At 48.0% G+C, this 24817-nt stretch overlaps 2 protein-coding genes across 7 annotated transcripts in view; one reads left to right on the top strand and one right to left on the bottom strand.

Moving 5' to 3' along the window:
- Positions 1–9851: 9851 nt before the first annotated feature.
- LOC100600457 (cytochrome c-like) lies at positions 9852–10169 on the bottom strand. The gene has a single exon (XM_030806433.1). The coding sequence runs from the start codon at positions 10167–10169 to the stop codon at positions 9852–9854; it is 318 nt and encodes a 105-aa protein (XP_030662293.1).
- Positions 10170–19935: 9766 nt separating this feature from the next.
- PDZD4 (PDZ domain containing 4) overlaps positions 19936–24817 on the top strand; it is a 28791-nt gene continuing 23909 nt past the window's right edge. For 2 of the 6 annotated variants that reach the window (XM_030806463.1, XM_030806465.1), the window contains exon 1: positions 19936–20583. In XM_030806463.1, coding sequence (XP_030662323.1) covers positions 20524–20583 — 60 coding nt within the window. In that variant the 5' untranslated portion in view covers positions 19936–20523. Of the gene's footprint in view, positions 20584–20679; positions 20696–24817 lie in introns of those variants that run through there. The other 4 variants (XM_030806462.1, XM_030806467.1, XM_030806468.1 and 1 more) reach the window with 4 other exon arrangements.

The raw sequence follows: 24817 nt of genomic DNA, 5'->3' as shown, positions 1-24817 counted from the left end.
CCCTGGGCAACAAGAGCAAAACTCTGTCTCAAAACAAGAAACAAAACAAACAACAACAACAACAACAACTCAAATAAGGGAAAAGGTGGTAGGATGTCAGGACTGACTATCATGTAAGCTTAGGAGCAGCTATTCGGTATTTGGGACTCTAGAGAAAGTCAAAGAAGAAAAGAAGAAACTGAAAAACTTCTGTGTTAGTTGCTCAAGCCTGTTTACTAAAAGGGAGTGACTCCTGTTCTGGACAACCCAGAAAGGAAAGGAAGCAAGACACGTGTCATCATTGCAAGAAGCAAGGACATTGGAAGAGGGATTGTCCAAAGAGACTGGGGCATGCAGGATGGCAGGAACAAGAGAATCAGGGGTAGGGGCCTAGGAGGATAAAACTCTCAGCTAGGAGATACTTTACAAATGGCTCAAAATGGATAGATTGAGGAAATGGCAGTGGCGGGAAGAGATTAGGTTTAAGTGTGTGTATGTCGGTCACTGCTTGCCAGGCTGACCTGTCCTTGCCTTTTCCCATAGAGACTGGTGCTACTTATTCTGCATTTGCCTTGGAAAGCTCTTGCTCTTGCTTTCTGTCAGTACAGGTTGTTTGTATCTTGGCTCAGCCTTCTACATATTCCCTTCCCTCCAATTCCCATCAGATGGGCCCTCTGCCTTTGCCTAAGGAGCAAGTGCTCCCCCTTTCTCCTGACTCTTCTGTAAACCTATTGGCAAGAGACCTGCCGTGCACCTCCAAGCCTACCATGTTCAGTGCCGGAAAAGCCCCCTTCCTGAGCTGACACAAATCAAGTCATCTCTTGAGCCCTAGAGAATCAAGATGCTGATTTAATTTGAGCTATAGAGCCCATAAAATCAATTTACCAAAGGGATAAGCCATAGCTGTGTGTAAAACGATCTCCTTTGTTGGGAGCTCAATTAGAAGGAATGAAATAGGTTATAAAAGAATTAGAGGCCAGATGTGGGGGCTCACCTGTAATCCCAGCACTTTGGGAGGTCGAGGCAGGAGGATCTCTTGAGCCCAGGAGTTTGAGACCAGCCTGGGCAACATAGCAAGACCCTGTCTCTACAAAAAGCAAAAAAAAAAGAAAGAAAGAAAGAAAGAAAAATTAGCCAGGCGAGGTGGTGCGTGCCTCTAGCCCTAGCTACTCAGGAGGCAGAGGTGGGAGGATCTCTTGAGCCCGGGAGGTCGAGGCTGCCGTGAGTTGAGATGGTGCCACTGCACTCCAGCCTGGGCGACAGAGCAAGACCTTGTCTCAAAAAAAAAAAAAAAATAGAGAAACTAGGGATAATTTGAAAAAGCCACCCACTTTGAAATAGTCTCACACTTCCGAAAGAGAAGAGAGGTAAAAGTGATGAAGATGGTCAACTGCTAAATTTATTTGTATAAGATCTTAAAGAAGGCCTGGCACGGTGGCTCACACATGTAATCCCAGCACTTTGGGAGGCCAAGACAGGCAGATCACCTGAGGTCAGGAGTTCGAGACCAGCCTGGCCAACATGGTAAAACCCTGTCTTTAAGAAACATACAAAAAATTAGCTGGGTGTGGTGGCACGTGCCTGTAATCCCAGCTACTTGAGATGCTGAGGCAGGAGAATTGCTTGAACCTGGGGGGCAGAGGTTGCAGTGAGCCGAGATCACACCACTGACCTCAGCCTGGGCTGCAGAACAAGACTCTGTCTCAAAAAAAAAAAAAAAAATCTTAAAGAAGTAAATATGTGTGCTGTTCTATTTACTCCAGGAACTATTCTGACTTTGGTACCATTGTCTGCAAAGTTTTTCTCTGTAATTGATCAATTTTCTGCATTTTCTTTCTCTCCATTCTTCTAGCGGATGAATCTAAATTCTTGTTGGCTTTTGCTTATGAGAAAGTCTGATATTTATAGCAAACAATTCCTCAAGGGTTTTGAATGCTCCCATTATTTTCTCTAGTCATTTACAGAAACACTTAGAGGAATTTCTCCCACCAGGGGGATCTATGATTATTCGCTATGTAGACGACTTGCTGCTAGTAGCCTCAGAAACTAAAGAGCAATGCAAAACTGATGCTTTGGCTTTACTGCAATTTCTCATCTGACAGGGACATAAGGTCTTGCTAGACAAATTGCAATAGTGCTAACCTGAGGTGAAACAATTAGGGCATCTGTTGTCAGCTGTGAAGAAAGAGAAAAAGAAGCTGATGCTTAGGCAGGAAGTATAAACAATGGGAAAGACTCTCTTAGTAAATATGAATCTCCCTTTTGGAATACCAGAGCATTTGAATCAGACAGAAAAAGTCATTTTATTCCTACTGTCATCCAGTAGAATAAAAAAATTAATGAATTAATTGACAAATTAATGAATCCAGCTCTGAAAGACTCATTGGCTAAGATTCTGCAACCTACAATGTTAAGATGGCCTGGAACTTTACCACTAGCCTTATCTAAAATTACAGCCACTCGTTTAAGCAAGCATGGCCTAGCTCTAACTTGGGTCCAAGACCAAGTCCTGTGCCTGATTTTTTAAAATATTTTTATTTTTTGAGAAAGAATCTTGCTCTGTTGCCCAGGCTGGAGTGAGGTGGCATGATCTCAACTCACTGCAACCTCTGCCTCCCAGATTCAAGTGATTCTCCTGCCTCAGCCTCCCAAGTAGCTGTGATTACAGGCATGTGCCACCACACCTGGCTAGTCTTTTTTTTTTGTATTTTTTGTAGAGATGGGATTTTGCCATGTTGGCTAGGCTGGTCTTGAACTCCTGGCCTCAGGTGATCTACCTGCCTCAGCCTCCCAAAGTGCTGGGATTACAGGCATGAGCCACTGTGCCTGTCCTTCCTGTGCCTGATTTAACTGAATCCTCCCGTAATCATACTCAATACTTAATAGGGCTTTTCTCTTCTTTAGAAACCATGAGACTTAAAAAGTCAGAAGGATCTGGAGGTATCCCTCCAAAGAAGTCCACCATCCCACTTGACTGGGAGGTTTCCTCTGCATCAAAGCTTTTCCAGGGGAAAGGCCTGGGCTGCCACTGTGCTGAGAGGAACCCTTTCAAATGCTACTGATCACCTATAGGGCCATCAGGGAGAAAGAAAAACGCAGCTGGACCCTTGGGAGGATTGCACTGTGGTTGCCACAAAGGACTTTTCCTGTAACTGGTATTGGCTGCTCTATCCACAGTAGTGGTGCTTTGAATTACTGTAAGACTCACATTTTTACTAACAAACAGGTTATTTGTTAACATTTGAAATTGATCTGTTTGGAATAATTTAATGCTGGGAAGGCATAATCTCATCAAGCTATAGGAGGTCCTCACTCATAGCCCAGCAGCAATTAGCTACAAAATAGTTCTACAATATCATCATTAGCAGGTCTATTCATATTTAAGGAAACAATTAGATATTGGGAGTATGACTATAGAATGGATGAAAAGAACAGCATCTAATCAATAGACAAATAGAAAGCTGGCATTTATAGTCAGAGGCTGCGAAGACAGGTGTAATGTCACTTCATTAATTGTACAATGCAAGTTCTCTCCAGTCCCAGTATGGATAAAAAAAGGTTGTCTGTTATCCAGGGAGACTTAATAGGCTGTTATAATAACATAACTTGATTGGGACTGATGCCTGAGAAAGTGCTGATAGGATGAGTTTATCCTCAACTAAAAACAGATAGGGCAGGCCAGGCGCAGTGGTTCATGCCTGTAATCCCAGCACTTTGGGAGGCCGAGGTGGGCTTATCACCTGAGGTTGAGAGTTCGAAACCAGCCTGACCAACGTGGAGAAACCCCGTCTCTACTAAAAATACAAAAATTAGCCGGGCATGGTGGTGCATGCCTATAATCCCAGCTACTCGGGAGGCTGAGGCAGGAGAATCACTTGAACCCGGGAGGCAGAGGTTGCTGTGAGCCAAGATCACGCCATTGCATTCCAGCCTGGGCAACAAGAGCAAAGCTCCATCTCAAAACAAACAAACAAACAAACAAAAAACAGGGCTGTGTACATTATACCCTGGAAGTTCATAGTAAGACCTTGATTCGCCGGGCGTGGTGGCTCACGTCTGTAATCCCAGCACTTTGGGAGGCCAAGGTGGACGGATCACGAGGTCAGGAGATCAAGACCATCCTGGCCAACATGGTGAAACCCCATCTCTACTAAAAATACAAAAAATTAGCTGGGCGTGGTGGTGGGCACCTGTAGTCCCAGCTACTTGGGAGGCTGAGGCAAGAGAATGGCGTGAACCTGGGAGGTGGAGCTTGCAGTGAGCCGAGATCGCACCACTGCACTCCAGCCTGGGCGACAAAGTGAGACTCCATCTCAAAAAAAAAAAAAAAAAAAAAAAAGACTTCGATCCTAGATATGGCCATAGGTATCTTTGTAGTTCACATTGAGAAATACCATTCAGGAAGACAGAACAATTACCAAAGTGCCTACATTATTATTGTCAATATGATGTTACAGGGCCAGGCGTGGTGGCTCACGCTTGCAATCCCAGCACTTCGGGAGGCCGAAGTGGGTGGATCACTTGAGGCCAGGAGTTTGAGACCAGCCTGGCCTGGTGGTAGGCACCTGTCATTCCAGCTACTCAGGAGGCTGAGGCAGGAGAATCGCTTGAACCTAGGAGGTAAAGGTTGCAGTGAGCTGAGATCGCGCCACTGCACTCCAGCCTGGGCAACGGAGCAAGACTCCTCAAAAAAAAAAAAGTTACATATATATACATATACATATATGATGAAAACTCAAGAAATTCTGGGAGTCTTACAAGGAAAACTCTTCATTAAAAATTTATAAGACTCCAGAGTTAAACTAATCCTTAAGCTTGGATTGGATAAGATTTTGTAAGGAGCCATGAAATAATATTCAAATGGTTAGCCATTTGAAAGCTCAGGCAATGAAGATGTCATGACAGCTAGTACGATTAATGTGTGATGGAGGGAAATGTTCACACATTGCTTACAAAGAATCTGATTGAACTCTGCACTATTGATGTGATATATTTGAAAGTTGTCCTCCAAGGCAAGTATTGTACTGAATTCAAAAACTGATGCTACTGCAATTGTGGTCATTGTTTTGCATTTTACTATGGACTAGCTGGATATTTAGGCATCTGCAACTTGCCCAGAAAGAGGTAAAAGCAACAATGGTGTTAATTAAATATTGCAATGTTATTATTTCATAGTAACACAGGAAGAAGATTGTAAGGGCAAATACAGATTAAAAACAAGAGACTTAATTCTCTCTGTTGAAAATAAGGTAAGAGACTCCCTGCACCTTTTTCCTTTATCTTTTGGAATTTCTTTCTCTGTCCTTTTCAAAGGTATGTAGATGTTTTTAATGGCTAAAGAAGCTCTGGCCAGTTTCACAACTCAGGAATGTTTCCTCTCCTCTGGGATCCGGGAGCCAGCTTTTTGAAATGTAATTAATCATCCAGGAAGATAACTCTCCTCATCTGTCAGTTTCAGCTGCCACCTGGCTCTGAATTGTGAAACCTGCCTACTGTAGTGGATACAGACCCACTTAGCTGTATAGAAGAGTGAGTCCCTTTCTGTCTTTTGTTTTTAATTAAATTTCCCCAACATACTCCATAGCAATGGGGAAAGGAGTTGTTCCCTTTTCCCATTGCTATGGACTATGTTGGGGAAATGTAACTCATCCGACCAGGCACTTTCTCAGGCATCAGTCCCAATCAAGTTATGTTATTATAACAAGTGTTGTCCTTTCCCCATTGCTATGGAGTATGTTGGGGAAATTTAATTAAAAACAAAATATTCTCCCAACCCAGAAAACCTCTCCACAAAAGTAGAAGAGAAAGAAAACAATTTATAACTGAATAAGCATTAAACCAGAATGCGGTGTCCACCACAGGTAACCCATTGGAGGGACTGCAAAGACAGAAAGGAAGACCAGCGCCCTAGCAGCCCCTTTGGGTCATGGCCTCGTCCCAAGGATGCAGATGGCGGGCACTGAGACCGTGAAGGCATGAAAGGAGAGGAAGGACTTGATTTGCGAGTTGTGCAAGTCATAGAATTGGCAATATCCCCTCCCCAGGGGTTCATACTGTGCATTTTCTCCAGTAGGCAATTGTGATGGGACCAGAGAATTGCCGATGGCTCCCTTGCAATGTAAAAGTGCCCAAGTTCCGATATGTGTAAGCAAATGCCTCTGCCCTCAAAGGGAGATGCATCTCAATGCACTGTTGCTTTTAAAGGAAGAGAGTACTTTGGTCAGCTTCCTGGCATTGCTTAAAAACAAGACTCAAAATGGACCTTGTAATAAGACCCTACAGAATCCTTCTTGAGGATCTTCAGCCTGGAAGTCTTTTTTTTTTTTTTTTTTTTTAAAGAAAAAACAAATCTTGACCACTGCCTGACATTATACACAAAAAAACCCAATTCCAGGTGTGTTGTAGATCTAAGAACAAAAGGCGAAACAATAAAGCTTGTAGAAGACAACAGGAGAATATCTTCAGGACCTGGGGCTTGGGAAAGATTTCTGCTTTGCTTGCTAGGAGGCTGCCTGACTCCTCCTTTTGCCAACAATGGAGTTGGCAGGGGGTTTCCATGCACCCCATTGCTTTTGTGTTGCTATGCAGAAGAGTGGAAATGCTGTCTCTCACTATCACCTTCACGTGTTTCTACCCAGTCTCCTTTTAGAAGAGATGTTCTTTCTTTTTCAAGGAACGCCTGTCGAAATGTATCAAATGCCTAGTCAGCAACTAGTGATCCTGTGAGTTTCCTCCTTTAATTTGCTGAGTAATGAATTCTGTGGAAAGATTTCCTGATGTTGAATCACCTCTGTATTTCTGGAGTAGACCCGGAATTCTATTCTATTCATAATAATAGAATATTACATCTTGGTCAGACATAATGTCTTATTCTTTTGCTATATCCCTGGAATCCATGTGCTTATCTTTGATTTATAATTTCTGCCTTGGTAATCAGAAGTGACAGTTGTTCATAGGTTTCTTTTTGTACTCTGTTTAGGAGGTTTGGGTGTCAGCCTAGGTTTAGGTATTGTTGGCTTTATGAAATGTTTTTGTGTGGACTGGAATAGTTTAAATGATATCAGAATTATTTTGTCTTGAAAGATGATATAGGACTTGGCTTTGAAACTACTTAGGGTTGGTACTGTTTTTATGGAGAATCCCCTATTTTATTTTATTTGACACAGGGTCTCCCCCCATTGCCAAGGCTGGAGTGCAGTGGCATGATTGTAGGTCAGTGCAGCCTCAAATTCCTGGGCTCAAGCGGTCCTCTCACCTCAGCCTCCTGAGCAGCTAGGACTACAGGTGCGTGCCACCATGTCCAGCTAATTTGTTAATTTTTATTTTTGTAGAGATGGGAGTCTCACTATATTGCTCAGGCTGGCCTCAAACTCCTAGACTCAAGTGATCCTCCCATCTTGGCCTCCCAAAGTGTTGGGATTACAGGCGTGAGCTACTGAGTCTGGCTTCCTTCTCTACTTTAAAATAGTAATTTGTAGACTCAAATTTTCTAGTTCTTGTTGGGTTTTCAGAAAGTTATATTTTGTTAGAAAAAAAATTATCAATTTTTTTCTGTTGTTAAAGAATCAGCGTTTGTATTTATTTACAATTTTTACTCTTTTATGTTTTTTATTTTATTCATCCCAGTTTTGATCTTTATTCTCTTTTTCCCCCTTCCTTTGTTTCCCCTTTGGCTTCTCTCATTCTTTTTCTGGTTGTCGTTGACTTTTGATCTATCCTCCTTAATCATGCACATCTTGACTATTCTAACTGCCCCTCCTGGAAAGCTTGAGTTGTGTGTAGAGGTTGGGGTAAGACATGTTCCTCTTTTCATGATGCTCTCGAAGCTTGTCGTTTCTGTATGCTCTCCCCTTTAATCCAATGATTGCTTAAGATAAGTTTTTTCTTTTCAACTTCTTACTTTGAAAATTTAAAAACCTACAGAAAAGTTGCAAGAACAGTACATTGATTTGGTCTCATCATTTGATATACTATTCAGGCATAAAAAGAAATAAAATACTGATCCATGCCACAATGTGGATGAGCCTTGGAAGCATTGTGCTGAGTGAAAGAAGCTACACACAAAAGGCCACATAGCGTATGATTCTATTCATATAAAAGATCGGAATAGGCAAATCCATAGAGACAACAAGGAGATGAATGGTTGCCAGGGGCTAGAGGAGGGGGGAACGGAGATTGATTGCTAACAAGTAAGGGGTTTCTGTTTGGGGTGATGAAAATGTTCTGGAATTATTAGTGATGGTGGCACAACATTGTGAGTATACTAACAACCGCTGAATTGTATGCATGCTTTAAAGCGGGTAATGTGATTACCTTTTTTTTTTTTTTTTGAGACAGAGTCTCTCTCTGTCACCAAGGCTGGAGTGCAGTAGTGTAATCTCGGCTCACTGCAGCCTCCACCTCCCGGTTCAAGGGATTCTCGTGCCTCAGCGTCCCAAGTAGCTGGGACCACAGATGCACAACACCATGCCCAGCTAATTTTTGTATTTTTAGTAGAGACGGGGTTTCCCCATGTTGGCCAGGCTGGTCTCGAACTCCTGACCTCAGGTGATCCGCCTGCCTCGGCCTCCCAAAGTGCGGGGATTACAGGCATGAGCCACCATGCCTGGCCTATTTTTTTTTTAATTTTGCCTTTAAAATTGTGAATTATATGAAAATACAGAAAATGTATATATACAGTTTAATGACTAAAAATAAACAACAACTACTGATGACAATAAACCTGAAACAAAGTAGAAATATACTAAATTTACTGAAACAAACAAAAAAAAGAAAGGTCTGGCATGGTGGCTCACACCTGTAATCCCAGCACTTTGGGAGGCCGAGGCGGGTGGATCACTTGAGGTCAGGAGTTCGAGACCAGCCTGACCAACATGGTGAAAACCCGTCTCTACAAAAAATACAAAAATTAGCCAGGCGTGGTGGTGGATGCCTGTAATCCCAGCTACTTGGGAGGCTGAGACAGGAGAATCACTTGAACCTGGGAGGTGGAGGTTGCAGTGAGCCGAGATCACGCCATGCCACTGCACTCTAGCCTGGGTGACAGAGTGAGACACCGTCTCAAAAAAAAAAAAAAAAAAAAAGCAAGCAGGCAAGCCCTAGTAACCCTAAAAGTATAAAACAGATTGAAGCAGCGGTTTAAAAATCTTCCCAAAAATAAAACAGCCAGCCCACGTGGTTTTACAGACAAGTTCTAGCAACTCTACAGACTCTGCCAGAGAATTGAAATTACCCAAAAAAACCTTAATACTAACTAGGCAAAGACAGAACAAGATAGGAAGATTGTAGGTCCATTTTGGTCTGGAATACAGAGACAAAAGTCCTAAACAAAAATTTTTCTTTTTTTTTAATACAGGGAATTATAATTAGATTGGCATAGTTAAGGCCAAAACTGTAGATATTGCTACCTTATTTATCTTCAACCCTTGCCTTTAAGAGACAAATGAACACAAAACACAGGTGAATCTTGCTTGGTTCTAAGACAGTGAAGGAATTTCCCCAGTATTTAAATATATTCACATAACCAGTTATAGAAATCTAAATGTAAAACCAATCTCCAGTGAGTTTTAAGATGGCACTCACCATCTTTGTGAAAAGTTGAACATTACTAACGAAGTCTAATCATATCTTATCTTTAGAAGGGGTGAACAACGATAGCATTTACTGAATTGGAGTTACTATTAAAATTCAAAAACTGAACATATTCATTTAACCACAAACCAGTCTTAGTTTTAAATCAGGACTGCCCAACAAAATATTCTGTCAGTCATTCATGATCTGAATTCTGGTGTATGAGATCTACTAAAGGATGGTACAAATAAAAAAGTCATGAGACATTTCTGTTTTGTAATAAATAAGGCAGTGGCCAATTATTACTCATTAGTAGCTTTTTTGAGAAAAGCTATCAAGTCTGCCCTTTCTTCCTTCTTCTTAATGCCGACAAAGATCATTTTTGTTCCAGGGATGTGCTTCTTGGGATTCTCCAAATACTCCATCAGCGTATCCTCTCCCCAGGTGATGCCTTTGTTCTTATTGGTGGCTGTGTGAGAGTATCCAGCGGCCTGACCTGTCTTCCGCCTGAAGAGACTGTGGAGATTTGGCCCAGTCTTGTGCTTGCCTCCCTTTTCAATGGTGTGGCACTGGGAGCACTTCATAATAAAAATCTTTTTGCCTTTCTCAACATCACCCATATTTAATTCTCTTTTTAGTCGCTGGCGCAGCGAAGATTCCCGCTCTGAAGCCGGACGTCCCCACTCTCTCACAAAATTTTTTCTTTTTTTTTTTTTTTTTTTTTTTTTGAGACGGAATCTTGCTCTGTCACCCAGGCTGGAGTGCAGTGGCGTGAACTCGGCTCACTGCAAGCTCCACCTCCCGGGTTCACGCCATTCTCCTGTCTCAGCCTCCCGAGTAGCTGGGACTACAGGCGCCCACCACCGCGCCCGGCTAATTTTTTGTATTTTTAGTAGAGACGGGGTTTCACCGTGGTCTCGATCTCCTGACCTCATGATCCACCCGCCTCGGCCTCCCAAAGTGCTGGGATTACAAGCGTGAGCCACCGCGCCCGGCCGAAGCATTTTCTTAACGATTAGTAACAAAGCAGCCTGTCCACTTGTGCCACCTCTTCTGGGCTTTCTTCCGGAGGCTCTAGCCGGGGTAGCATAGCAAGAAAAGAAATGGAAGGCATAAAGATTAGAACGGTGGAAATACATCTGTCATTATTTCACATGAAGTGATCTTCTGAAAAAAAAAAAAAAAATCCAAAGAGGATATAAGGACAAATTATTAGAAAGAAAAGAGAGTTTAGCAAACTGACTGGACATAATGATGAATATACACAAGCCAAGTGTATGTCTATGCGCCACCCATAATAAAAAGACCTCATTTATAATAGCAACAAAAAATTTAAAATACTCAGAAATAAGTAAAGTAAAAGATGTAGGCGGGGCATGGTGGCTCATGGCTGTAATCCCAGTATTTTGGGAGGCTGATGCAGGAGGATCACTTGAGCCCAGGAGTTTGAGGCTGCAGTGAGCTAGGATATGCCACTGCACTCCAGCCTGGACAACAGAGCGAGACCCTATCTCTAAAATAATAATAATCATAAAAAGAAAAAAGAAAGATGTACAGAAAATTCTAAACACATTTTAAAAGACCTAAATAAATGGGGAGATATTCAATGGTGATTGTTAAGATAGTATCAAATCTCCCCAAATTGAGTGAACAGATTCAATGCCACTCTAATCAAAATCCCCACAGGATGTTTTGAGAAACTAAAGTTCATTCTAAAATGTATATGGTAGAGCAAAGGTCAAGACTAGCTCAGACAACCCTGAAGATGCATGAGGAGGGCTTGCCTGGCAAATAACAAGGCTTATTATAAAACCATCATAATTAACAAAGCCTGACCTTAGTTCGAGGGTAGACAAAGTAGCCAGTGGGACAAAATAGAGAGCCCTAAAGAGACCCCAGAAAAATGGACCTTTAATGTATGACAACAGCCTGGGTAACACGTCTCTGCAAATAATAAATAAATAAATAAATAAGCCAGATGTGGCATGCGTCTGTGGTCCCAGCTACTTGGGAGGCTGAGGTGGGATAATCACTTGAGCCTGGGAGATTGAGGTTGCAGTGAGCTGTGATCGTGCCACTGTACTCTAACCTGGATGACAGAGTGAGAACCTGTCTCCAAAAAAAAAGAGAGAAAAATACATATATAATATGACAAGGTGGCAAGGCAGATTAGCGAGGAAAGAGGGATTATTTAACAAAAGGAGAAGGAAATAGAGGTGATTTATAATGGGGAAAAATGAAATTAGGCCCTCCACATCTTACACAAAAATAATTTCCAGATGGATTAAGGATTTAAATGTCAAAAAGGAAACTTTAAAATTCTTAAAAGAAAATGTAAAAAGTATCTTTCTGACCTTGGATTAGAAAAGGATTTCTTAAACCAGATATAAAAAGCATTAATCCTTAAGAAAAAAATAAGGTAGCCGGGCACAGTGGCCCATGCCTGTTATCTCAGCACTTTGGGAAGTGGAGGTGAGAAGATCGCTTGAGCCCAGGAGTTTGAGACCAGTCTGGACAACATGATGTGACCTCATCTGTACAAAAAATTAAAAAATTATTTGGGTGTGGTGGGTGCCTGTAGTCTCAGCTACACGGGCAGCTGAGGTGGGATGATCACTTTAGCCCAGGAGTTCGAGCCATGTTTGTGCCACTGCACTCCAGTCTGGGCAATGAAACCCTGTCAAAAAAAAAAAAAAAAAGAAAGAAAAGAAAAGATAAGGTGGATTTAATTACACTAGAATTAGAAACTTCTTTTTATGAAAGACTCCTTAAAGAAAGTAAAAAGGCAAGCCACAAATGAGAGAATACACATCGCTGGCAAAGGATTAGTGTCTAGAATACGTAAAAAATTCCTACAAATCAATAAGCAAAAGGAAGAAGAAAATATAAAAACGGGCAAAAGACAACTCCAGGCAAAACAGAAGAGAAAACACATATGGCCCAGAAACCATGGAAGAAAAGAGCAGCCTTGCTGGTAATCAGGGAAATGCAAGATTATGGTGGGATACTGTTTCGCACCCATCAGGCTGGCAAAAACGAAGGAATCCCCCAAATAGCAAGAGTTGAAGAAGATGTACGCTTGAACCCGGGAGGCGGAGCTTGCAGTGAGCCGAGATCACGCCACTGCACTCCAGCCTGGGCTACAGAGCCAGACTGTCTAAAAGAAATAGATGAGAAAGATGTAGATCAAAAAGGATCTTGTACACACTGTTAGTGGAAGTGTAAATTGATAGGAGCACTTTGGAAAACAGGGCTTATGTAAAGTTGCATGCTGGCTGATCTCACAGTAATTCCCAGGCACACATACAAGAGCAACTTCTCCCCATTGCACTAGGAGACAGCTACACAAATGTTTACAGCAATGCTGTTTATTTATTTTTATTTTTTGAGACGGAGTTTCGCTCTTGTTGCCCAGGCTGGAGTGCAGTGGCACAATCTCAGCTCACTGCAACCTCTGCCTCCCCGGTTCAAGCAATTTTCCTGTCTCAGTCTCCCAAGTAGCTGGGATTACAGGCGCATGCCACTACACCCGTCTAATTTTGTATTTTTAGTAGAGATGGGATTTCACCATGTTGGCCAGGCTGGTCTCAAACTCCTGACCTCAGATGATCTGCCCGCCTCAGCCTCCCAAACTCAACTAAAGAACATATAATTTTAGGCATATATGATACAGCTATATTAAAAAAAAAAAAACTAGGCCGGGGGTGGTGGCTCACACTGGTAATCTCAGCACTTTGGGAGGCTGAGGGGGAGGGATCGTTTGAGCCCAGGAGTTTGAGACCAGTCTGGGCAATATAGTGAGACCTGTGTCTACAAAAAAAATTGTAAATTATTAGCTGAGTGTGGTGGCATGTGCCTGTAGTCCCAGCCACTTGGGAGGCTGAGGTGGGAGGATCAGAGAGAGGATCACTTGAGCCCAGAAGGCGGAAGGTGCAGTGAGCTGAGATGGCACCACTATACTCCTTTCTGAGCAACAGAGCCAGACCCTACCCCCTGCTGAAAAAAAACCTAAGCGGGAAGCAACCCAAGCACCCATCGACAAATGAATGGATAAAGAAAATGTGGTGCACCCGCACAACAGATTACTATTGCGCCATAAAAAGGAACGTAGTTCTGATGTACGTTGCAAGATACATCAACCTGAAAACAACATGCTAAGTCACATAAGCCAGTCACAAAAGGACAAATATGGTGATTCCACTTACATAAAGTATCTAGAATGGGCAAATTCATAGAGACAGAAAGTGGCTACAGGTTACCAGGGGCTGGGGGAGCAGGAACTGGGGAGCTATTGCTCAACGGGTGCAAAGTTTCTGTTTGGGGCGATGGCAGTGTTTGGGAAACAGTGGTGATGGCTGAACATTGTGAATGCTCTACTTATACAACACAAGTCAGTTGTACCACTGAGTCGTATTGAAAAATGGTTAAAACGGCAAGTGTTGTGTTATATATATATTCTATCACAATTTTATTTTTTATTTTTTTATTTTTTTGATATATTTTCTCCAGACAGCGTCTCGCTTTGTCACCCAGGCTGGAGTACAGTGGTGTGATCACAGCTCACTGCAGCCTTGACCTTCTGGGCTTCAGTGATCCTCCCATCTCAGCCACCCGAGTAGCTGGGACCACAGTAACGCACCACCATGCCTGGCTGATTTTCTAATTTTTTGTAAAGACGTGGTGTCACTATGTTGCCCCGGCTGCTATCAAAATTTTCAAAAGCAAGAGAATATGCAGGATACTGGTTATCTTGGAGTGGGGAGGTGGAGTTGGGGAGACGGCAGAGCACCTGGGTGTATTTCAGTAGGGCATTGGTACAGGGCCCATTCCTGGGCTGGCCAGTGGACTTACAGACATTCATTAGCTTATTTTTTATTTTTATTTGTATTTATTTTATTTTATTTTATTTATTTTCTAAGATGGAGTCTTGCTGTGTCACCCAGGCTGCAGTGCAGTGGTGCGATCTCAGCTCACTACAACTTCTGCCTCCCGGGTTCAAGCGATTCTCCTGCCTCAGCCTCCTGAGTAGCTGGGATTACAGGCGCCTACCACTGCGCCCGGCTAATTTTTTTGAATTTTTAATGGAGATGGGGTTTCACCATGTTGGCCAGGCTGGTCTTGAACTCCTGACCTCGTGATCTGCCCCCCTCAGCCTCCTAAAGTGCTGGGATTACAGACTTGAGCCACCGTGCCCAGACTTATTGATTTACTTTTTTGAGATGGAGTCTCTACCACGCAGGCTGGAGTGCAATGGCACAATCTCGGCTCACTGCAACCTCCACCTCCCAGGTTCAAGTGATTCTCCTGCCTCAGCCTCCCAAGTAGCTGGGATCACAGGCATGCACCACCACATCTGGAGATATATATATATACATATATATATATATATATATAGTATTTTTGTTAGAGACTGGGCTTCACCATGTTGACCAGGCTGGTCTCGAACTTCTGACCTTAGGTGATCCGCCCACCTCAGCCTCCCAAAGTGTTGGCCACCACGCACGGCCTTAGCTTATTTTCTAAACAGAAAATAAAACGAAAGAGGGCCTTGGGTGGACAAGTGTTGATGGATAATGATAATCTGGCTCTGTGAATCTGAAGCAACAACAACGAAAGACAGAAGGAAAATACCACGTTCATATGAGAACATGAGAAGCCCTCCGGGGCCCTGCCCATCTGAATAAATGGCGTAGTAGGCCAGGTGCAGGTGGCTCACACCTGTAATCCCAGCACTTTGAGAGGTTGAAGTGGGTGGATCACCTGAAGTCAGGAGTTCAAGACCAGTCTGGCCAACATGGTGAAACGCCGTCTCTACTAAAAATACAAAAATTAGCTGGTGTGGTGGTGGGTGTCTGTAATCCCAGCAACTAGGGAGGCTGAGGCAGGAGAATTGCTTGAACCCAGGAGGCGGAGGTTACAATGAGCCAAGATCGCGCCACTGCACTCCAGCCTGGGGGACAGAGCGAGACTCTGTCTCAAAAGAAAGAAAGAAAGATAGAAAGAAAGAAAAAAAAAGTGTAGCAGAAATAGACCAAAGAGTAAAGGCAATTCAATGGAGAAACGGTAGCCTCCCCAGCAAATGGTGCTGGAACAACTGGACATCCACATGGAAAAATGAACCTAGGCACAGACTGCTGTGGCTTGAAGGTATGTGGCCTTCCAAAATTCATATGCTGAAACCTAATTATCAAGATGATGGTATCGCAGGGCGGGGCCTTTGAGAGGTGATTCGGTCAAGAGGGCTCCACTCTCATGAACAGGATTAGTGCCCTGATAAAAGAGACTTCATGGAGCGGTCTTGCTTTTCTTCCCTTTTCCAACATGTAAGGACATCATGAGAAGACATCATTGATGGGACAGACCTTCACCAGGCATGGAACCAGTTGGCACTGTGATCTTGGGCTTCCCACCCTCCAGAACTGTGAGAAAAATGATCTGAGACAGACCTTCCATCCTTCACAAACATTATCTCAAAACAGATCATGGACTCAAATGTAAAACACAAAACTATCAAATCCTAGAGGATAACATGGGAACATCTAGGTGACACTGGGTTTGGTGATGACTTCTTTAGACACAAGGCCAACAGCACGACCCATGGAGAGAAAACAAAGCAGCAAACTCAGCTCATGGCCAAGTAAGGAAAGGGCAACCCGGTCACTCTAGGCCAAGGCTCCCAGGAGAAGGGAGCGGGACAGAGTTTCTGGGTTGTGGTCTGGCTTCAGCCTCCCTGACAGTACCTTCTGGAAAAGCCAGTGGGCAAGGTCGTTAGAGACTCCTGGGAAACATGGGTCCCCACTCACACATCTGACAGGGCTGGGCTGGGGACTGGGGATTGCATGCATCCAGTGGAAAAAATACAGTTGGCCTTCATATCCGTGGGTTTCACATCTGAGGATTCAACTGGCCATGGATGGAAAACACTTGAAAAATAAAAAATAGCAATACAACAATAAAGATAATACAAATTAAAAAACAAATCAGGCCGGGCGCAGTGGCTCATGCCTGCAATCCCAGCACTTTGGGAGGCCGAGTCGGGCGGATCACGAGGTCAGGAGATCGAGACCATCCTGGCTAACACGGTGAAACCCTGTCTCTACTAAAAATACAAAAAATTAGCCGGGCATGGTGACAGGCACCTGTAGTCCCAGCTACTAGGGAGGCTGACGTGGGAGAATGGCGTGAACCTGGGAGGCGGAGCTTGCAGTGAGCCGAGATCGTGCCACTGCACTCCAGCCTGGGTGACAGAGCGAGACTCCGACTCAAAAAAAAAAAAAATCAATACACTATAACTGTTTATGTAACATTGACATTGCATCCGGTAATATGAGTAATCTAGAGAAGATTTAAAGCATTAGGGAGGATGAGCAAAGGTTCTATGCAAATAGTATGTCATTTTAGATCAGGGATTTGGGCGTCCATGGATTTTGGTATCCCCAGTAGGGGGAAGCCTGGAACCCATGCCCCGTGGACACCATGGGACAACTGTAGTCAGAAGGGTGGGATCCTCTGTGTGTCCTGCTTCTAAGAGCACCATGGCCTTTTTTGCAGCTCTCTATGGTGGGTCAGAGTGGAGCCCTTCTGTGGGGTGTCATGGCATCCTCAGTGGGTCCAAGCTCTGGGACGTGGAGGGAGAGCAGGGACCTACCTCATCAGCACAGAGTAAGATAGGACCCATCCAGGTAGGAATCTGGGCCAGACTCACCTGGGTACCCATCTTCAGGTTAAAGAATGCTGGAGTGCCCCGGGGAGCATGGTGGTGCCGCCCTCACCCTGTCTCTATCTTGAGCGCAATCGCCCGCTCCAGCCTGACTGCTGTGCTGGGATGTCACCGCACTGTCCTCAAGCTGCACTGTCAAGCGCAGTAACTGCCCCAGGATCAGCTGTGTCTCATGTCCTTCCTCCCGGATGCTCTCCCAGGGCTGTATATTTGTTAGGGTTTTCTAATTGCAGGGAGAAGAGTATTCTAACTTTAGCAAGAAAATGGATTTATCTGGCATGATGCTGGGTAGATCACCAAATTGGTGGAACGTCTAATGGAGCGGGCTTTCGGACACACAGGCAAGACCAGTTCTTTTTTTCTTTTGTTGTTTTAGAGACTGAGTCTCACTCTATGGCCCCGGCTGGAGTGCAGTGGTGCAACCACAGCTCCTTATAACATTGAATTCCTGGGGCCAGCCATCCTCCCGCCTCAGCCTCTTGAGTAGCTGGGACTACAGGTGCGTGCCACCACGCCCGGCTAACTGAGACCTGTTTTGAGTGGGATCCAGAGCAAGAAAGGACCCTGCAGGAGGACTGGGCTGCAGGGCAAGCTGCTCTGCCACCAGCAGTGAGAGCCCGCCAACCTAACGGTGCTGAAGGGATCTGTCCATGGTAGGCCAGGATGCTATGCGGAACCGTCAGGAAGCCTCAATGGAAGGGTCCCAGCAGGGACCACAGAGGCTGTGGCAGGGCCACGCCTTCAGTGGCAGAGCTACTCACCACTGAAAAAAACATAGCTATGGCCATGCTACCGGGACCTAGAAGAGACTTATAGCCTGACCATGGGGCATCCAGGGCCTGTGTGACCCAAGCCACCCATTGTGAACTGAGTATTGAGGTGGAGATGGCACATTGAGGCCCAGGCAGTCCAGACCCCCGGTCACCCGGCTCTTTCACACTGGTATGCCCCCTCAGCTCACACCTATGGCCTCATGGGAGGTGGTGGTGGGATGTCCCCATGACTGACTCAGACCCAGGTCCTCGACTGGTCATCTCATGTCACCACTAGGAAAAACACCTGCTGTCACACTGAGGCCCTATGCAGGGTGGCCCTGAGGGACAGCAGTGAGGGGACATCCTCTCGGGGAGCAAGACACTAGGTTGTCTACTTTGTAGAGGGAGAAATGGCCTGAGATGAAGGTGTCCATGACCCCTGGGCAGTGGAAAATGGCTGGGCTGACTGGTCAGGGACCCGGGTGGAGGAAGATTGGAAGAAGAGACCGGTTTGGCGAAGAGGTACCTACGGGAGTGCTCAGGGAGCGTGTGGAGCCCCGTGCTCGTGCTCGCGCCCATGGCGCCGGGGAGCATGCAGTGTGGAGGGGGCGCGCCAGAAGCTAGCGAGCAGAGGGGACCATCTGGTGGAGGTCAGCCAGCTTCTCCCCAGGATGCGATGGGCCCACGATGCCAGTGGCCATGGTGGGAGGGCTGGAGGCTCTGTATAAGCCCAACGGCAAGGGCTTCCTCTTACCACGGCTCATCTAGACACTGCCGCTAGTGAATGTTCCATCCACCAGCTGCAGAGACCGATGCTGAGCCCTCAATATGACGCCATTCCTCAAGACTAGCCAGCCATTGGGTGGCAGGTTGCAACCTGCACACCAGCCCTTGTCTCAAGTTCTGCTTTCTGGGAGAAGCCCTGGATAAGAAACTCGCCTCCCTTCTCCACATTCTGGGCAGGCCGGCCATTCCTGATTTGTCCTCTAACGAGGAGTCAGGGAGGAAAGGAAGGGCTCTAATTAAACAGCCCCGTGTGGCTGGGGGTTCCCTCACTTGCCCAAACCTGGAAATGAGGCATGTAGCAATTTCTCCAAGTGATCTCCTGCAGCCGGGGCAGCCCCGGGGGACGCAGACTTTCACCCGCTGCTGCTTTCCAGGCAAAGGCCTTCTCCCTCCAGGCTTGTCCAAGAAGAGGGGGAAGGTGGTGGGAGAGAAGAGGAAGAGATGGAAGGGCTGTGAAAGCGGGGGCCGGGTGAGGGCTGGGGCTGAGGAACAGGTAGGCGGCAGACCCAGGCTGGCCAGTGCTGGGTGCAGGTCCGGGTCCCAAGGCCTCCGATGCCACTCTCCCCACGACCCACCCCCTCCCCACGCTTCGCTCATCCTTTTCTCTCTCTTTCTTTTCTTTCCTTTCTTTCCTCCCTTTCTGTCTTTCTTTCTTGTTTTAAACAAAGGTGTCCGTTTCAAAGACAGCAGGGAATGGCTGAGTTGAAGGAGGGATGCAGTCATTTAAGGCGAAGCCCGAGGAAGGAGCAGAGGCGTGAGGGCTGCTGCGTCCAGGACCGGGGAGAGGGGCTGAAATCGCAGACTCTCTCTGGGGGACCCAGGAGACTGCTCCTCCTGGCAGGACCCCTCTCTCCCAGAGCCGCATCGCGCAGACAACGCGCCTGGTACCCGCCCCTCAGGACCGGACGCCGGGTGTCGTGGGGTGCCTAGGACCCCCGCCCGCTTCCGTCGAGCGCCCACCCCCGGCTTCCCGCGCCTGCTCCAGCGCCCCCGCCGCTCCCTCCCGCAGCCATCCCCGCTCCCCTCCCCGCCCCTCCCGGCGCGCGTGCGCCCCGTGCCCGCGCCCCTCCCCCGCCGCCGTGGGCGCGCTCGCGTGCCCGTCGTCCCGGGCGGGAGCTGTAGACGGCCGGCAGCTGCTGGACGAAGAGCGGGCGCCAGGAGCGCCGAGAGCGCGGCCGGGCGAGGCGGGAGCGCGGGCGCTGGCCTGGCCGCGGGCGGGGGCCGCCGCCGCGCCGCTGCCCCCCTGTCGCGGGCCGGGCCGCGGCGCCGAGAGCGAGGGCCGGGCTCCCGGGGCTGGCGGCCATGGGCAGGAGCCGGAGGCGGCAGCGGCAGCGGCAGCGGCGGGCCCCGCGGGCGGGGAGGCGCGCGGCCCACGGCCCCTGACGGCCTCTGGCGGCCCGGCGCGCCCCCGAGCTCCCTGGGGGGCCGTAGCCTGGCAACGCCCGGCGCGCCCGCCCATCCCCCGCTGCCCTTTTTCTCCTGGCCGGGTGCGAGGGAGCATGCCCGCGCCTGGCCTCGGCCAGCGAAGAGTTAACCTGAGGGGCGAGCCGCTGTCCCCACCTCGGGGGCGTGCCCCCCTCCCCCGCTAGGCGGCCCGCCCCCCGCGCCAGGGTATGGCCCCCGGCCCCGGCCCGGGACCCAAGGTCCCGCGCCCAGGTCAGTGAAAGGCGTCTTCCCGTTCCCGCCCTCCGCCTCCTCTCGCCCGCCAGCAACATGGGATGTAATATGTGCGTGGTCCAGAAACCGGAGGAGCAGTACAAAGTGATGCTGCAGGTAGGGCAGCCGGCGCTGCGGCGGGGGCGCGGCCCTCCGCGGGGAGGAGCGGGCCAGTGGGGAGGCCCGGAGCGGCGGGCGTGGGAGAGCGGGAGGGCTCGAGGAGGACAAGGTAGGGAGCCGTCCGCACCCTCCCATCCAGGGGCTGTTGGGTGTTGGCGCTCCGTGGGAACCAGCCACGGGTGGGGTGGGAAGTTGGGGTTGGCCCGGGTGGGGCGCGCTTCCGTCCCGGGAGGCGCGGTGCGGCGGGCGCGGGATGGAGGTTGCATAGCAACGAGCGCAGTTCCCCGCACACGCTCTCCCCGCAGGACCCAGGGCGGGGGAGGGAGCCAGGCTCCCGCCGTGCGGGGGGCGCCGAATCTAGATCCCGGCGGGCCTGGAGCGTGGGAGTGCGTGGGCGTCCCCGGGCGCGGTCCAAGTTCGTCCGGGAGCTGGGTGCCCACCCCGACACCCACTCCCGCCTGGCCCTGCCCGAACGATGGGCTCCCGGGCCTTGGGCGTCTCGGGTGAGTGGGCACCGCCAGGATCAGCGGGTTGGGCTCTCTGCGGGCAGCAGTGCCTGGCTGGGCTTTGGGGGGCGTGGACCAGCAGGGCCCCACGGGGAGGGAAGGAGACGCGGGGCCCGGAGCTCGGACCTGGAGCCCAGCCCCGCGGCCCGGAACGGGGCTTCTTGCCTGTGCGTGGCGTGACTACGTGAGTGCGTTCCTGTGCCCCGTCTCTGTGTGCGCGGAGGCTCCCCCGGCCCCGCATTTGTGTACTTTCTGTGTGCACTCTGCAAACTGTCCAGAGAAATGTCCCGGATGCTGTGGGCCGAGACCCCCTAGGGCTAAGTGGAGGGAGGTCAAGGTCAAGGCACCCAGGAGCAGACAGGGCTCAGACAGGTATGCGTTTAGTGGCCTGGATTCAACTCCCGGGTTTATTGGTCTGGACTGGGAAGGAATCAAGTGCTTTGCAGGAAGGGTGTTGACTTGGGAGAACGTGGGGGAACCCGTGCAGGGATCGGCGAGAACTCCGGGGCAGGGGCGGGGGGAGGAGGGGCTGGGCACGGGGGAGAATTCCCAGGAATCCAGGGACTGACTTCACGCTGTGAGCCGAGCTCCTCTGGCCACCTTGTGCGGGAGCGGAGGGGCAGGGCGGGGACGCAAATCTTGCCCCACCCTGGCGGAGCTCCTGGTCCTCTCTCCCCGGCCCTTCTCCGGGGGTGCGCGGGGCCCTCGGCTTCTCCCGTTCGCTGTCCTCCGCCTTCTTCCCTCTCAGTTCCCGGCTGCCGCTCCTTGTCTCTTGTTCCCGCTGTTTGGAAACCTTGTGTGGCCATTGCCAGCCCCCTAGCGGGATAGGAATGCGACCGAGAGGGCGTCCTGTGGAATCCGTGTTGGATTCCAGGGCTGGGATGGTTGGTTGACGGGGACTCTGGATCCCATCCTACTGCTTCCTTTTCGGGAGTCATTCCATCAAACGGCAAGCGATTTCTCCAAGCCATTCCTCCGGGGCCGTTTTGACTTTCCTGGAGAAGGATTGGTGTCGCTCTTCATTTAAGGCCAACCTCGTGGGGACGTGTGGATAGGGGAGAGCGACCCGAGCTGCACCCCAGGCCTGAAATGAGCCATGAGACGACACCGGTAGCCCTTGGGGCTCCCCACAGCCCTTCGGGAAGGCCTCGGCAGGTCGGGCTGGGCCTGCCTTCAAGGAGGTGAACTTGGGTGGGCCCTCCCTGCTCTGCGCCCTAAGCTCTCCTTCATGGAAGGGACTTGCCCTCCCCAAGGAGGCCCGCCAGGAGGAGGGCCGCTGCCTTGTGCGCCCTCGGTGCGCTTTCCTGCTGCGCTCCCTTTGAAAATTCCCGTGGAAGTTTGGCTGCAAACTTTCACTTTCTACATTCCTCCTTGGCCCAATCAGAGCCGGGATTTTAGGAGGAGAACCATCCTTTACAACTAAGGGAAAACAAGAGGACTGAAAACAGTAGATACAGAAAGCAGTGCAAGCCATGAGCTGTCCCAGGGGACTGCGCTTCTGGGGGTGGACGCATCACCAGGTCCCAGCCTCTTCAGAGGAGAAGGAGCTTTTGTTCCAAAAGACAGGTCAGCTTCTGGGACCCCGTGCCTGCTTCCCGGCCTCCCTAAACACGGGTGCTCCCCCATCTTCAGGGGGCACTTCTCCCTGTCTCCCCTGAGTAACCTCATCTGCACCCCCTTGGGCCTCTGCACCTTGTCAGGGTGAGGCACTTCGTGGGTCCGATTTTCAGAAAGAAGCACATGTGCATTTGCAGCGCCTTCCATATACAATCCACAGAGGCCTGGGATCCCCAGGCTAGGAACCCCCAAGTCTCTAGCCTACCCTTGTGTTCCAAGCCATTTTCTGCCAATGACTTACAGCACTTCCAAAATTACAGCTGTATTGAGTTATAATTCTCCTACCGTACAACTTACCCTTTCAAAGTGTACAACTCAGTGGTTTTTAGTATACTCACAAGGTTGTGCAACCCACACCAGTAATTCCAGAACATTTTCATCACCCCCAAAGAAACCCTGCACTCATTAGCAGTCACATCCCCATTTCTCCCACAAACTTCCTAGCCCCTGGCACCCACCAATCTACTTCCTGTCTCTATGGGTTTGTTTATTCTAAACATTTCATAGAAACTGACCTTTTGTGTCTGGCTTTCATTAATCATAATGTTTTCAAGGTTCATCCATGTATCAGTAGTCAATTTCTTCTTATTGCCAAATAATATTTCATTTTGTGACGTGCAACATATTTATCCATTCGTCAGTTGATGGGCATTTGGGGTGCTTCCACCCTTGGGCTGTTGTGAATAGCGCTGCTGTGAACACTGGTCTACTTGTATCTGTTTGAGTCCTTGCTTTTAATTCTTTGGAGTATGTGCCTGTAGCAATTGAACTGCTTTCCACAGTGGCTGGAACCAGTTTACATTCCCACCAGCAACATACAAGGGTTCCAATTTCTCTATATCTTTGCCAACAGTTGTTATTTTCTGGGTTTTTGTTATGGCTGTCCTGCTGGGTGTGAAGTGGTATCTCATTGTGATTTTGATTTGCACTTCCTGTTAGCTAAATGATGTTGAGCATCTTTTCTTGTGCTTGTTGGCCATTTGTGGATCTTCTTTAGAAAAATGTCTGTCCTTAAGCCAGGGCCACACTGCTTTCATTACTGCAGCTTTGTAGTAAGTTTTGAAATAAGGAAATGAGAGTCCTCCAACTTTGTACGTCTTTTTCAAGACTGTTTTGTCTATTCTAAGTCCCTCAAGTTTCCATATTAATTTCAGGATCAGGTTGTTAATTTCTGGAAAGAAGCCAGCTGGCATTTTGATAGAGATTGCATCAAATTTGTGGATCAATTTGGGTAGTGTTGTTCATGAACATGGGGTGCGTTTTCCATTTATTTAGGTCTTTAATTTCTTTACATGATGTTTTGCACTTTTGTTAAGTTTATTCATGAGCATTTTCTTTATGATGCTATCGTAAATGGAATCGTTTTCTTAATTTTACTTTCAGCCTTCTCATTGCTACTGTATAGAAATACAATTGATTGGCTGAGCGTGTTGGCTCACGCCTGTAATCCCAGCAATTTGGGAGGCCAAGGCGGGTGGCTCACCTGAGGTCAGGAGTTCAAGACCAGCCTGGCCAACATAGTGGAACCCTGTCTCTACTAAAAATACAAAAAAAATTAACGGGGCATGGTGATGTGTGCCTGTAATCCCAGCTACTCAGGAGACTGAGGCAAGAGAATCGCGTGAACCCCAGAGGCAGAAGTTGCAGTGAGCTGAGATCACACCGCTGCACTCCAGCCTGGGTGACAGGGCAGGACTCAGTCTCAAAAAAAAAAAATCGATTTTTATACGTTGATCCTATATCTTGCGACCTTACTAAAATTGTTTATTAAGTATAATTTGTTTAGTAGATTCCTCAGGATTATCTACATATTAGGATCATGTCATTGGCAAATAGAAATCGTTTTTCTTCTTCCTTTCCAATCTGGATGCCTTTGATTTCTTTTCTTTTCTTTCTTTTTTTTGAGACACAGTCTCACTCTGTCACCCAGACTGGAGTGCAGTGGTGCAATCTCGGCTCACTGCAACCTCCGCCTCCCGGGTTCAAGTGATTCTCCTGCCTCAGCTTCCCATGTAGCTGGGATTACAGGCACACACTACCACACCCAGCTAATTTTTGTATTTTTAGCAGAGACGAGGTTTTGCCATGTTGGCCAGGCTAGTCTTGAA

This window comes from Nomascus leucogenys, chromosome X, assembly GCF_006542625.1.
Source record: "Nomascus leucogenys isolate Asia chromosome X, Asia_NLE_v1, whole genome shotgun sequence".
NCBI classification, from domain to species: domain Eukaryota; kingdom Metazoa; phylum Chordata; class Mammalia; order Primates; family Hylobatidae; genus Nomascus; species Nomascus leucogenys.
Note: the sequence above shows the minus strand (reverse complement) of the source record. Positions and strands in the feature narration are given on the sequence as shown.